General features: G+C 48.0%; 1 protein-coding gene and 1 pseudogene across 2 annotated transcripts; one reads left to right on the top strand and one right to left on the bottom strand.

The window, feature by feature from the left end:
- Positions 1 to 216: 216 nt before the first annotated feature.
- Positions 217 to 10,845, top strand: LOC125539765 (starch synthase 3, chloroplastic/amyloplastic). Of its 2 annotated transcripts, none has more exons than XM_087544956.1 (16): positions 217 to 290; positions 1,724 to 1,787; positions 1,876 to 3,678; positions 3,938 to 4,152; positions 6,283 to 6,553; positions 7,008 to 7,183; positions 7,259 to 7,366; positions 7,797 to 7,906; positions 8,498 to 8,600; positions 8,807 to 8,977; positions 9,084 to 9,212; positions 9,342 to 9,524; positions 9,617 to 9,748; positions 9,832 to 9,943; positions 10,029 to 10,152; positions 10,271 to 10,845. In XM_087544956.1, exons 1-16 carry the CDS (start codon positions 243 to 245, stop codon positions 10,401 to 10,403), a joined length of 3,882 nt encoding a protein of 1,293 aa, XP_087401082.1. In that variant the 5' UTR covers positions 217 to 242; the 3' UTR covers positions 10,404 to 10,845. The 2 variants fall into 2 exon arrangements, with proteins under 2 accessions (XP_087401082.1, XP_048559235.2); XM_048703278.2 differs by lacking the exon at positions 217 to 290 and adding an exon at positions 965 to 1,280.
- On the bottom strand, positions 4,537 to 6,274 carry LOC147986768 (uncharacterized; annotated as a pseudogene).
- Positions 10,846 to 14,741: the final 3,896 nt, after the last annotated feature.

The following is a 14,741-nucleotide window of genomic DNA, read 5'->3' as shown; positions in this document are numbered from 1 at the left end:
TGTTCAGATCTCTACATAGTTACTGATGGGCAAGGCTCTGTGGCGCTGCGAGGCCAAGGAAGGAGTATTTGACATTTTGACTGCTGAGTTGTTGACGCTGCGATGTTTTCCTCAGGTTCACCTCGCATGCAACCCATTTTTACTACTATTAATAATTGGAGAGGATAAGGTCAATCAGTTAACCAAGCGAAATGCGCAGGCACAATGGATTAACCGACCACAGCTCCCGGAAAAAGTGAAGAATGACGCGCGGATCACGGACGGCCCTGGGACTCCGGATGAGAACAAAGGTGAGTCATCGGAGCGACGAGCAACTCAGACACGTTTCCCTTTCTTCTAACATGATAAAGCCGCTAGCATCACAGCACGCAGCCTGTTATTAGTAACGATTCGTACAATGTTGCATGGTACGTCTGCTGCGGGTTTAGTGCTGGGTCGTGTCGCGTGTATCCATCCATAAATCCATGTGCCTCGTTGCACACAGACAGGGAGGGGTTAGGACATGCTTGCACGGTGGAGTCCACATGCCTGGTTTTTTGTCGATTCTTAAAGCAGCGAGTGATGCGTAGGCTGGATCGGTGGAGTAATGGGGCGTTTGCCATTAATAAAGCTTAGACGCCTCCAGCTTAATCAAGAAGATTGTCATTTTGGCGACAGCTTCACATGCGGCCCATCGTTCGAAAAGATTTCTCAGGCAAAAAAAAAGAAGAGAAAACACCGAGCGAATGTTCCAGAGGTGAGAAGGCAGACGCAGAAGCTACACGAGTCATCCGCCCGTCCATCCGTGAACCACGTTGCCCTCCTCGACAAATAACAGCCGTCCACGCCACGGGCTCCGGGCCCACAGAGCTCGTGTGGGGACGGCCCCGCGCAGCCGATCCAAGAAACCCCAATCTCCGTGCGTCCACATGTATTTCCCGCACGAAAATAATACTCTATACGAGGCGTAATTTTTGGCCACACACAAAGCGCACACACGGGAAAGCACACTATCGCTTTCGATCGAGGGTGCGTGCGTGCAGACAGCCAGTACGGCTGCGCATTCCGACGCGAGATTTTAGAGGCCAGGAAAAAGAAACAAGGAAGAGGGGTCGGTCAGCTTCGTGCAGCACCAGGGAGGGAGGAGGGAGGGAGGGAGAGAGGGGGGAGAGATCAGCGGAGGGGGTCGGGTTTTGATTTTTCCCTGGGCAATGGAGATGGCTCTCCGGGCGCAGAGCCCGCTCTGCTCCCGGAGCCGCCCGGTGCTCCTCGTGCGGCCCGCCGTCCCTGGCCTCGCGCAGGTCCGTCTTCTCTTCTCTTCTCTTCTCTGCGCCCCCTGGAGCTGTTCTGGTCCGTGCTGGCTCGCGTTTTTCTGGGGGTGCCCCATTTTTGGTCTGGAGAAATCCGATTGGTGTTCAGGCCGGCCTGCCGTGCGTCTTGCCATTGCCTGGTATCTGAGGCGTTATTTGTGCGCGCACTTCGTTTCTGCGGGTGTTGTGCCATCTCTGCATCTGGGTGGTGTTCTTTATGCCAGTTTTGCGCTTCTGTCAAGCAATTTCTTGGTTTGGCTGGTCTGCTATGCTAGCTGCAATCGAGGCGAGGGAGGGGTTCTTAACCTGGGGCATTTGTTGGGGGTGCTTGCTACGGCCGGCCAGTTTGTTCAGTGATAAATAATGTGCTATTACAACATTTCAGTCAAGTCATCTTTATTTACAGTTCCACACCCTTCTCTCCTCTTTTCCAGCCTATCGTCAAGTGCAGCAGATTTGCAAGAAGCAGGCTGGTTCGATGCATGGTGGCAAGCTCAGGTTCGAGGATTGATTTTGTTACAAGTCAGCGTATGAGTACTCTGGCCATACAGCTTTGCTCATCTTCTCATAACGTTGCATTATTCAGATTATCCCAAGAGGAATCCGAGGAGATCATCAGCTCCAAAGCCCAAGGGCACTGCCTCTAGAGGATATGCTCCAAGACCTTCTACCGAATCTTGGACCTCCACGAAGAAGACTGAGCATAGCAGCGCTGATGAAGACGCTGATCTCGGCACAAGCAATGGGACGCTCAGTAGCGAGGCAACAGAGCAGACAAGTACCGCAGAAGAAGAGTATGAGGTGGAATTCTCAGGAAATGTTTCTAGCAGCGTGGAGCTGAAGGGTGTGAGCGAGGAAGAGGTTGACCAAAAGCAGCCTCCTGCATTGTCTTCCACATCCATGGATGTTGAGTCGACAGACGAATCATCTGAGGTGGACTTCTCAGGAAATGTTTCTAGCAGCACCGAGCTGAAGGGTGTGAACGAGGTCGGGACTGAAGAAGAGGCCGGCCAGAAGCAGCCTCCTGCATTGGCTTCCACATCCATGGGTGTTGAGTCAGTTAATGAAGCAACAGAGCAGACAAGTACCGCAGATGAATCATCTGAGGTTGACTTCTCAGGAAATGTTTCTAGCAGCGTGGTGCTGGAGGTAGTGGATGAGTCTGAGACTGAAGAAGAGGCTGACCAGAAGCAGTCATCAGCATTGGCTTCCACCTCCATGGATTCTGAGTCAATTGACAGAGAACTTGAGGAGTACCGTGTCAGAATAAGTGCACTGGTGGGTGCAAGCACTCGAGGAAAGGACCAATCGAGTATTGGTTTTCATGGACAAGACAAATCGGTAATTACTTCTGATGAGCAAGACATATCAGCTGTTGATGTTCCTCAACAAAGCCAGTCAGTTGTTGGTGTCACCAGAGAAGATCCAACAGAACAAACCACCAGCAAGAATCTCATGGCAAGAAAGCATTCTTCATCAGAAGATGGCGTCGGGGCAAGTAAAGATGCCAATGAAGAGCCATTGGTTGCTGGTGATGAACTGAGGATAACAGAGGATGAAGAACAACGTGAACCAGAGATGCAAGAACAGGTACAGATGGATGTTGATCCTCAAGCACTAAAGCGAAGGCTTGAAGAGCTTGCAGATGAAAATTATTCGATTGGGAATAAGTGTTTTGTTTTTCCTCAATTAGTGGAAGCTGATTCAGTTATTGATCTGTACTTAAATCGTAGCATGTCGGCCTTAGCAAGTGAGCCTGATATTCTTATCAAAGGGGCATTCAATGGTTGGAGATGGAACCATTTCACTGAAAAATTGCGTAGAAGTGAATTAACAGGGGATTGGTGGTGTTGTAAGCTCTACATGCCCAAGCAGGCATACAGATTAGACTTTGTGTTCTTTAATGGTGACACCGTCTATGAAAACAACAGTTATAATGATTTCGTCCTGCATATAGAAAGTGACATTGATGAACACTCATTTGAGGACTTCTTGCTTGAAGAAAAGCAAAGGGAACTTGAAAGGCTTGCTGCAGAAGAAGCTGAAAGGGAAAGACAAGCCGAGGAGGAGCGCCGGAAGGAGGAAGAAAGGGCCGCAATGGAGGCTGACAGGGCACAGGCAAAGGCTGAGGTTGAGATGACGAGGAATAAATTGCAGCATGTCTTGGGTTTAGCCTGCAGATATGCCGATAATCTATGGTATATACAGCCTAGCACATACAAAGGAGGGGATAGGGTCAGATTATACTATAATCGAAGCTCGAGACCACTAAAGCATAAAAATGAGATTTGGTTGCATGGGGGTTACAATAACTGGACTGATGGGCCCTCTATTGTTGAGAGGCTAGTCAAATCTGAAGAAAAGGATGGTGATTGGTGGTATGCAAATGGTACGTTAATTCACACATTTTATCTCTTAGGAATTAGGATTCATATTATCCGAACACAGCCATTTTATCATGACATTGACATAAAACGAGCATGGTAACTTGGGCATTGTTTATCCCTCTAAATTACATACTAATGTTTCTTTCCTTAAATACATGTTTTCTCGTAAATGAGTTTTAAGATCCAATTTCATATGTTTCTTTACTTGCTCTTTTTTCTTATCATACATATAGCTTACACTTTACTTTACTCCCTGTATAGTTACTCTACCTGAAAGCGCATTGGTGTTGGACTGGGTTTTTGCTGATGGATCACCTGGGAATGCAAGCAAGTATGATAACAATGGGAAGCAAGATTTTCATGCTGCCGTTTCAAAGAGCATATCCGATGACTTATTTTGGGTGGAAGAAGAACGTAGGATATTTGAAAGGCTTCAGCGAGAAAGAACAGAGAAGGAGGATGCTGGTCGGAGAAAGGTTAGTTCAAGAGAATCAATGCATATATGTAGGAGCATCTGTTATGGCGCTGCTAGAAGGAGGGCGCGAGAGGGCCGGCCGGGGGCCTTTTTGCCCACGGCCGGGCAAGAGGGAAGGGATTTCCTTCTTAATTCTTGCTTGATTAGATTGATACATCTCCTCTTTTTATATAGAGAGGTTTACTTGACTCCCAAGCAAGGCTTACTTGACCCCTAAGCAAGCGACTCTTATCTCTAATTAACCCTAAGACTAACGGGCCCATTAGGCCCATTACGTACTCTAACACTACACCCCACCTGGACATGCAGCTTGTCTTGTCCTCAAGCTGCAGCCTAACCAACTTATAACCATGACTCGACGCAACCCAAACCTAACACCTAAAAACAAGCCTTTTACATCTCGGCTTGTTTTATTATTCTCAACCTGAAATGGACTGGGACGCTTTATTTTGGACCCCTTAACAAAAAGTCGACACCATCCGCACGTCGGACATGCACGTGTACAGCCACCTGGATCCCATGGACACCATCTGGACAAAAGGAGTGCATGTGTAGGACCACCTGGAAGTGGTCGCAAGAGTGACCAGCAGAGGCGCCCTTGCGGCGCCCGGTGACGGAATGCAGTGGTGCTACGTGGTGCGCTGTTGTCGGTGACACCATGCCTTCTTCCTGCCGGACGGCTGTTGGTCTGAACCGCACAGGGAAGAGTGGGGGGCTTGCGATGGAGAATGACGAGGAGGGGTGCGCCCCCCCAACCGCCAATGTCGCAGACTTGGAGGTCGCTGCCCGTGGGGAAAACATCATGCCCGCTGCCCGTGGGGGAAACCGCATGCCCAAGATCCCCGGCGCAGCGGATGAGATCGAGGTCCTTTACGCAGCGAAGGGCAACTTGGAGGAGCGGCAGCTGCAGACCACGCATCTCCCGCACACGCCGACGCGCTAGGAGGCCGCGCGCAGTAGCCTGCAGCCTCACCGCCGCCGACACGTGGCGGGTAGCGATCCAAGACGGAAGCGGTGACGGCGACGGCGGAGACTGGACTTGGTGGAGCGGGACTCCCGCCGGCACGGTCGATGCGGGGCCGGAGCTAACCGGCGGTGGCTGCTGCAGCGGCTGCGGCGGTGGCGCACCGGGCAGCGGCAGCGGCTGCTGCGGCGGAGCGCCGGGCGCGGCGGAGGCCGGCAGGAGCGGCGGCTGCCAGTGCAGCCAGGGCTGGGCGGTGGTGGCGATGGATGGCAGCTGCAGTGGCCCGGCGAGCGCGGCGAAGGCCGCCTGGTGTGGTGGCTGCCACGGCAACCACGGCGGCGCGGGGGCGGCGATGGGCGCTGGAGGCGCGGCAGGAGCCGGCCCCGGCCACTGCGGCCACTGCGGGGCGGCGGTGGGCGACAGCTGCAGCTGGGGCAGTAGCGTCCCAGCGAATGCCGCCGAGGCCCCTGGATGCGGCGAGTACCACGGCAGGGCCGGCAGCCCGGCGGTGGCGGTCAGCGGCAGGGGTGGCGGCGGCCCGTAGGGGCTGGCCAGGTACAGCCGGATCCCCTGGACGGCTGTGACGAGGTCGTGGAGGACCCCGGTGATCTCCTCCGGGGTGTAGACGGCGGACGGTGATGCGGTGGAGGGCGCCGACATCTGGGCGGTGGCGGCGCCGGAGGATGCGACCAGCGGCGCGGACGGGGAGGGCAGCGGCGCGGTGTAGATGGCCAGCGGCGCGGTGGTGACAGTCGGCAGCGGAAGCGACGGGGTGGGAGGCGACGAAGACATGATCAGAACTGAGCTACCTGATACCAAATTGTTATGGCGCTGCTAGAAGGAGGGCGCGAGAGGGCCGGCCGGGGGCCTTTTTGCCCACGGCCGGGCAAGAGGGAAGGGATTTCCTTCTTAATTCTTGCTTGATTAGATTGATACATCTCCTCTTTTTATATAGAGAGGTTTACTTGACTCCCAAGCAAGGCTTACTTGACCCCTAAGCAAGCGACTCTTATCTCTAATTAACCCTAAGACTAACGGGCCCATTAGGCCCATTACGTACTCTAACAGCATCATACCAATTTCTACTTGACTACTTATTAAGCAAAAAAAGAGAGGATCTTTCGACAGAAGATCTTGTGGTATTTACCTTTTGTTTGGTTTCAATAGGCTGAGATAACTGCAAGGATGAAAGCTGAGATGAAGGAGAAGACTATGAGAGAGTTTCTTCTCTCACAGAAACACATTGTGTATACTGAGCCACTTGAAGTACGTGCAGGGACCACAGTTGATGTTCTATACAATCCTTCTAACACAGTGCTGAATGGAAGTCCAGAAGTTTGGTTCAGATGTTCCTTTAACCGTTGGACTCATCCAAGTGGTCCTTTGCCGCCCCAAAAGATGGTGAATGCAGAAAATGGTTCACACTTACAAGCTACAGGTGTGGATTCAGTGGCCTTTCTTTGATGCATTTTATTAATACACAATCAAGTACCGTCAGATCCATCCTCCATAATATTTTCTGCCAAAGCTACTTGCTGGATTCGTATTATGTGGTGTTGATTCGTACTTTTATAGCGGATATGCTCCTATAAATCTCTCTAGACTTATGCCAGAAGAGCTCAAACTACTACTTGCTCCTCATTTACCAGGAAAAAAAATCTCATACAGATGCAGATCCTGATATAAGTAAAACAGAGCTTCTTCCAACTTATCAAATTTATGTGAAACTTAGTGCCGCTTCTTTTCACAACTTGTTTTTGGACTATTGTTTTGTTGCCAGTATTTATGATAGTAGTTCAATCTGCGCTTTCATTTAACCCATAAATAATTTTTGTATTATCATGGAATTTTCTCCTTTTGCATCTCTTTTAACTGTTCTGTCCATTTTCCAGTTAGGGTTCCTTTGGATGCATATATGATGGACTTTGTTTTCTCTGAGTCGGAAGAAGGTGGGATATATGACAACCGGGATGGGATGGACTATCATATTCCTGTGTCTGATTCCATGGCAAAGGAACCACCTATGCATATTGTGCACATTGCAGTAGAAATGGCTCCTATTGCAAAGGTAATCGTACTTCTTATCATCTTCTTTTGGTACACAGAATGATGACATGTTCAACAATGACCAATGTTGTCACAGGTTGGGGGCCTTGGCGATGTTGTTACTAGTCTTTCACGAGCTATTCAAGATTTAGGCCACAAGGTTGAGGTTATTTTTCCAAAGTATGACTGCTTAAACCTAAGCAATGTAAGTTGTACACTGCACTTTATTCTGGCGTCTTTCTTTTTGGTCTTATAGTGGCCCTGTTACCAAGTTACACTAGTCTAATAGCACACAATTATACCGTGGCACTATGGTATGTCCTTTTCATAATTGTACCAGAGATTTTGGAGTCTCAAAGATTTCCCATAAACTGAATTGTTAGTAACTCAATTGGTGGTTGCCAATCCCAACATTCTTTAACATTTTCTCTCTCATTTCTGAATAGAGCACCGAAGTACCTCTTGTCGAAACATGATGTATTTTTCTTTGTTTGCTGTATATTTACCTGTAGCAGTTTTTAGTTTTACTACTATTTTTGTCTTTGTTCAGTATTTTATGTGCTGCTTGATAGGTGGGGGTGGTGTTTGTTAGTATAGTTATGTTTCATCACTAAGCTGCCTTTCTTTTGTTGCAGGTGAAGGATTTACATTGCCGTCAAAGTTTTACTTGGGGTGGTACAGAGATAAAAGTATGGTTTGGAAAGGTTGAAGGGATCTCTGTTTATTTCTTGGAACCGCAGAATGGGTATGCGTATACTCCATATTTGACCAATATATACTTTCTATCAGTTGTTATTTTGTTTACATTTCATACTCTGCATTGTTGATGGATCCTTGTTTTATCATGACTCATGAGTATCCCGTGTTTGACCTCATCTTAAGCTCTGTCCTTACATTTTAAGACCTGACAGATACCACTTAGATCTTACAGCAAAATACATGCTTGTCACACTAACTATGACATGAAGAACTTCCATTTTTGCTAGGTTGTTTGATTGCTTCTTTTACTCACACCTTAGTTATTGTCTTGTATTGATGTTCTTCTCTTTGTTTTACTGGTTATTCCAATGAGTTGAGCATGGCTATTGAGTTAGTATCCATCTTAATTAAGTTGTTCTTTTTAACTTGTGTTCAAAATTAAATTGTTGCAAGTTGCAATGCTAGTACACAGATAGACGAGATGTGTAGAGGCTTTAGGCAAAACATACATATTCACTTCTGTTAGTAATTGAATGAAATTTCATCAATGTGAACTGTAAATCTGGGAATAACCTTTGCAGTTTCGTTCAAGTAAAAACGTAATAACATAGGATTGTTTTGTCATTTCTTGTTACAGGATGTTTTGGGTTGGATGTGTCTATGGAAGGAACGATGAAAGTAGATTTGGCTTCTTTTGTCATTCTGCCCTGGAGTTTCTTCTCCAGAGTGGCTCCTCTCCAGTAAGTACAAAGCTGTGCCCCATATCATTATCTATCACAGTATTGGGGTTTATATTACTTATATAGATTTCTCCTGTGGCGTTTTAGCCAGTCTGTAGACTGTGCAAGTACATCATCAAGCCATTCCATGCTGTTACTTTCTTGCTTGTATCCCCCCCCCCCCCCTCTTGACTTCTTATATTTCTCAAGTGTTGTCATCCTTACAGGATATCATACATTGTCATGATTGGTCAAGTGCTCCAGTTGCTTGGTTGTACAAGCAACATTATGTTCATAATGGGCTGCCAAATGGTCGGGTTGTATTTACGATCCACAATCTTGAATTTGGAGTCAATCACATTGGCAAAGCAATGGCACATTGTGATAAGGCTACAACTGTGAGTGCCTGTGTTTTGCTTTATCCCTGTGATAAAGCAGATCCTTCAACATATCCTTAAATTGTATTTCTTGTCTGTTTAATACTGTTTTGGCCACCCTTTGCAGGTCTCGTACACATATTCAAAGGAAGTGTCTGGACATGGTTCTATTGCTCCTCATTATTTCAAATTCCATGGAATCCGCAACGGAATTGATTCTGATATTTGGGATCCATATAATGACAACTATATCCCGGTATCATTTGACTATATTCATCATATTCCATAACCATGCATTTACCATCAGCTTGGACTTAATGTGAGAGCTCTGTCTAGTACTGTTGTGGATATTGCTAGCTCAACCTTTTCTGTCATTCTTTTTCAGGTCCATTATACTTCTGAGAATGTTGTTGAGGGCAAGAGTTCTGCAAAAAGGGCATTGCAGGAAAAGCTTGGATTACATCAAACTGATTCCCCTCTAGTTGGAATCATCAGTCGGCTTACAGCGCAGAAGGGAATTCACCTTATCAAACATGCAATTTATCGAACTCTTGAACGCAATGGACAGGTCTTGTCTTTCGCTTATAGAGATAACACCCCCCCCCCCCCCCCCCCCCCCCAAATGTTTAATTGCAAGCTTGTTATGCGTTCTTTCTTCAGGTGGTTTTACTAGGCTCAGCTCCAGATCATCGCATACAAGGTGATTTTAGCAACTTAGCTGCTAAACTGCATGGTGAATTTGATGGTCGCGTGAAGCTTTGTTTAACTTATGACGAGCCACTATCACATTTAGTAAGTCTCAGGTCCTCTTTCAGTGGCCCCACATATTAGAACTGGATTATCTTTACTAAATAAAATTCATGATCCTGTTGTAGATATATGCTGGCGCCGACTTCATTCTCGTGCCTTCCATTTTCGAACCTTGTGGTTTAACACAGCTTACTGCTATGCGATATGGATCCATCCCAATTGTTCGGAAAACTGGAGGTATTTATAATGTCTTGACTCCATGACATTGTGTTGTGTTGCATCGCCTGTTAGCAGTAAAAGACATGCAATGCATTGTGTGCAGGCCTTTATGATACCGTTTTTGACGTGGACGATGATAAGGATCGGGCCTGTGAACAAGGCCTTGAGCCGAACGGATTCAGCTTCGAAGGAGCTGACAGCAATGGCGTAGATTATGCTCTCGACAGGCAAGTATAACCTATCAGTCCTCTTTCGAAAAGAAAAGTATAACCCAGCAGAGTTACATGCACTGTAACGGCACACAAAGCGTAATTCATGCCTCCTGTCCCCCCTGCTCCATTTCAGGGCGATCACCACATGGTACGACGCTCGCGACTGGTTTCACTCCCTCTGCAAGCGGGTCATGGAGCAGGATTGGTCCTGGAACCGGCCTGCTCTGGACTACATGGAACTGTACCATTCCGCGCGCAAGAACTGAGACTTTAAGCTGGCAGGGAGAAGAACAGATGAAGTTCCGGGAGTGGGTTTGCCAGGTTTTGCGACATGCCAATGTCTCACTCCATATGCCGTTCTCCGGAAGCCATTCTTTGGGCTCTGAGAAGAAGTATCGGGCTTCTGCATCCCTCTGCGATAGGCTGAGATGTGAGCTGTTTACTTTATCCATTGATCATGATATCGCAGCATGTGACACGCAGACGTCAAATGTGGCACACGGCAAAGTTCGTTCTAGCGGGAGTCTTCAGTTTTCGCAAACATGTACCAATGCAAATATGTTCATTTTACGGTTATGTAGTCCTTGAAGATGTACATATTTTGTAAGCTGGCAGTTAGATTCTTAGGGCCGACGCTCAGTGTAGTAGTAGTATTATTTTCTGCCTCGTCTTCTGAATAATAAAGTGCATATCAAATGGTGTAGTATATCACCTTGGCATCTCAAAACTCGAAAGCATGTGTTACATTCGGCAGCAATTGAGCATGGGGAAGCTGAGCTCTCTGTTCTGATTCTGCTGCATGCGCCGCGCACATCTAATTACGAAATGAAAGAATTGGAATGAGACAAGCAGCTTTGACTTGGCATAGCCGGTGCCGGTGCCGCCGCCGACAGTGATCAGCTCGCCGCCGCAGCAGCACCTTGACACGACGACAATCTTGTTGTCGTCTGCCCTGATGTTGTCCATCAAGACGTATACGCCGAACCTCGCCACCGTCTTTGTGGAGCCCTTCTTTACTCGACGGATCCTTTGCCGTATGTCCCCTCTCCGTGATGTGCGTCGGTGGCTGTGGGAGTTTCCATGAAATGAGCAGCGGTTCCGTCAACCACGGCTCATGCGCGAATCTGGCATCGGTGGTGGCTATACCTGGCCAGACCTTGGGCCAGGCTTTGGGCCGGGCCTGGCCAAGCCCGAGACAAAAAACCCAAGCCCGGGCCTGGTTTTTAGGCCCAAGCCCGGCGGGCCTTGGGCCAGGCCCCTTCAAAAAATGGCAAAATCAACAGGCCCGGCCATCGGGTTCAAAATCTAGGCCCGAGCCTGGCCCGGGAGTAGCGTCGGGTCGGGCTTTCCATAGCCAGGACTACTGGTGGCATGTTGTGCTACGGATAGAATTTCGTTTGATTTGGTTCGATTTTGATTGTAAGTGACTGATGCACTACTGGAGGTGGATTGCCTTGCTTTATCTTGGGTCAGCAGCACGATGGCATCGAGGACAAAGTGTCGGAGGCTTATGGGCATGGCCAGCGCCCAATACAACATGTTTGGAAGAAGGTGAATTTTGGGATGCCAGTATGAGCCTACGAGGTAGTTGCATAGGACATGACAAAATTTTCTAGTTTATGCTACTTAATTTGTGCTAGAATTGCAAAATTGAGGTGTGATCTATGTGAACAGGGAAATAACATGTTTTATTTCCCTGTCCACTTCGCGTTCCGAGGCCATCTTCGGTTTTTGCCCTAGCCTGGCACTTTGCTAAAGGGTAGAATCTTCATCTTCAACCTCTACATCAACCCTTGCCACTCCCATGGCGATCTGGGAGTAGTCCAGCTTCGAGGACGAGGGTTTGTGGTGTAGAGATGTGCCATCTCTGTGTGTGTGTGTGATGGTCTGGCTTATCAGGGATGGTAGACCACTCATATCAATAAGGAATTCCTTCTTTTCCGGGAGCCCATTCGGAAAGAACTCCAAAGTTAAGCGTGCTCAGTTTGGAGTAGTTTCAGGATGGGTGACCGACCGAGAACTTGCTCCCGGATGCGCACGAGTAAGGACAAAGTACGCAGAAAAGACTAGCATTGATCTGTGGGGCCAGTCTAGATTCCGCCAGGAGTAACGACCACCGGCGGGTGTGTTCGGGGCGTTACAAGTTGGTATCAGAGCCGACCCTCGCGGTTACACGAATGTTTACGGACAGGTGCGCGGTCATGTTGTTCATGACATTTGTGACCCGTCGTGGCACACGATATGGCACATGTACCGGACTGAATACACAGACGTATGTGCCAAGAGGGAACGTTTCTGTGCCCCGACGAGGACGTCGGTTCCTCTGAGTGGGGGTGTATGTGATAGTCTGGCTTATTAGGAATGATAGACTATTCATATCAATAAGGAATTCCTTCTTTTCCAGGAGCCTATTCGGAAAGAATTCCAAAGTTAAGTGTGCTCAGCTTGGAGTAGTTTCAGGATGGGTGACCGGCCGGGAACTTGCTCCCGGGTGCGCACGAGTGAGGACTAAGTACGCAGAAAAGACTAGTATTGATCTATGGGGCCAGTCTAGATCCCGTCAGGAGTAACGACCACCGGCGGGTGTGTCCGGGGCGTTACACACACACACACTCTCTCTCATTGCCACCATGATTGCGATCTTGGGCATTGATGATTAATTGAATTGTATGGTATAGTACCACTTGTGACAAGTACCTTTATGGATCAAATCTTGTTCATGTTATATTCTTGAACTTAAGGAGTTAATGAGATTACAAATGCATGTCTAATATAATCCCTGGAGACACCCATGAGACATTGGGTGACTCATTAGACAGACTGAACAGCTAGATCATATGGTGTCTGTGTAGTAAAATCACTGGGGCTACCAGGGTGACATTTGGGGTGGCTTAATATATTAAATTTAGAAAGAGAACTTTGAGGTGGTTGCTATTTGCGCACCTATGAGATCTCTTCCAAAATTGATCCAATCAAAAGAAACTTTTGTAGGGTAATGTAGCAGAAAAAAAAATTCGACCTACGCACCAGCCCAGGACCACTATGGAGATTGCATACATGGTTCGATCTTTTTTGTTACCGACTCGTAGCGCAGCGGGAAGTAGAGTCGATGACGATCGGCGGTGCAGATCCCCGCAGCTAGGATTTACAACCTCCCAACCGCGAGGATGTATACCCTCATCTGCTCCTCAGACAGCCCTCCGGGAGGCAGTCGAATAGCCCCCCGGACGGTGTCGCGGACAGCCCTTCGGAAGGACCTTCAAAACTCGAACAGCCCTTCGGGAGGACCTTTGAAACTCGGACGGTCACACGGACAGCCCTCCAGGAGGCACTCACGAATTAAGACCGAAACTATGATCTCTCTACAGAGTTGCACACATACGTTGTCATCTATCCGGCAGGGCTTCCCCGTCCAAAACTAGTTCCTGTCGGAACCCAGACAGCCTTTCGGCTCTACGAAACTATTTCGCGGGGAGGGAGAGAGAAGCCAGATCATTGCATGGCACTTGTATGTGAGAAGGGATGAGGAGAATGGCAGCCCGTTCTCCTCCTTTTATAGGCCAAGGCAAGGGGTGGGGTGGTGGAGGAAATACCAAAACACCCATGCTACATGTCCCACATGAAGGATGAAATGGTAACTCAAGTGGGGCACCAAGGGGACACCATGGAGGCACCCCCTTGGCCAGCCACAACCTTGCCCCCTCCCATGAGGGGGCAACAAGCCACCAACATGTCTCCTAGAAACATGGGTGCTCCCTAGACAAAAAGCCACAAAAAATGTAATCCCCGATTCGTGGGATCTTGTCCCCTCATGCTGAGACAAGATGTTTTCCGTGAAACATTTTTTCTGGAAAATTCCGGAAGGTCCCAGAACATTTCCGGCAGCCTCTAAAATTATTCTGGGCACGATCCAAAACAATTCCAGTGTGGTGATTTTTATCAGCGAAAAGCAACAACGGCGGTTACGGCAGCTCCGGAACATTTTCGGTTTTTCTCTCCGAAAATTCCCAAAAGTTCCCAGACCAATTCTAGGCCCTCTAAGAATTTTCAGGCGACCGCCGAAACCATTTTGACCTAATAATATATTCCAAAACAACTTTTCGGTTTTACCGAAACTCTTTCGGTGTTCTCTCTTCGGAACTCTTCCGTTGTCTCCGAAACTTTTCCGGTAACTGCTACCTCTTGAGCACTGCGTTGGATTTCTCCGAAGAGGAGAGGATGACGCAGCAAAGTAGCTTAAGTATTTCCCTCATTTTTTTAGAACCAAGGTATCAATCGAGTAGGAGGCTACGCGCGAGTCCCTCGTACCTACACAAAAACAATAGCTCAACGCAACCAACGCGCTTAGGGGTTGTCAATCCCTTCACGGTCACTTACGAAAGTGAGATCTGATAGAGATGATAGATAATATTTTTGGTATTTTTTGTATAGAGATGCAAAGTAAAAAGTAAAAAGCAAAGCAATAATAAAGTGATGGAGATTGATATGATGAGAAAGCGACCCGGGGGCCATAGGTTTCACTAGTGGCTTCTCTCAAGAGCATAAGTATTCTACGGTGGGTGAACAAATTACTGTTGAGCAATTGACAGAATTGAGCATAGTTA

Source organism: Triticum urartu, chromosome 2A (genome assembly GCF_056163025.1).
Source record: "Triticum urartu cultivar PI428250 chromosome 2A, HENAU_Tu73, whole genome shotgun sequence".
Lineage (NCBI taxonomy): Eukaryota > Viridiplantae > Streptophyta > Magnoliopsida > Poales > Poaceae > Triticum > Triticum urartu.
This window is presented reverse-complemented; position numbering and strand designations above follow the sequence as displayed.

What these genes read in the sequence shown, in the direction of transcription:
- LOC125539765 (XM_048703278.2), top strand. Translation starts at nt 1,191, where the DNA reads ATGGAGATGGCTCTCCGGGCGCAGAGCCCGCTCTGCTCCCGGAGCCGC. An exon ending in AAATGGCTCCTATTGCAAAG is followed by an intron (nt 7,184 to 7,258) that starts GTAATCGTACTT and finishes ATGTTGTCACAG; the next exon opens with GTTGGGGGCCTTGGCGATGT. An exon ending in TTCTTGGAACCGCAGAATGG is followed by an intron (nt 7,907 to 8,497) that starts GTATGCGTATAC and finishes TTCTTGTTACAG; the next exon opens with GATGTTTTGGGTTGGATGTG.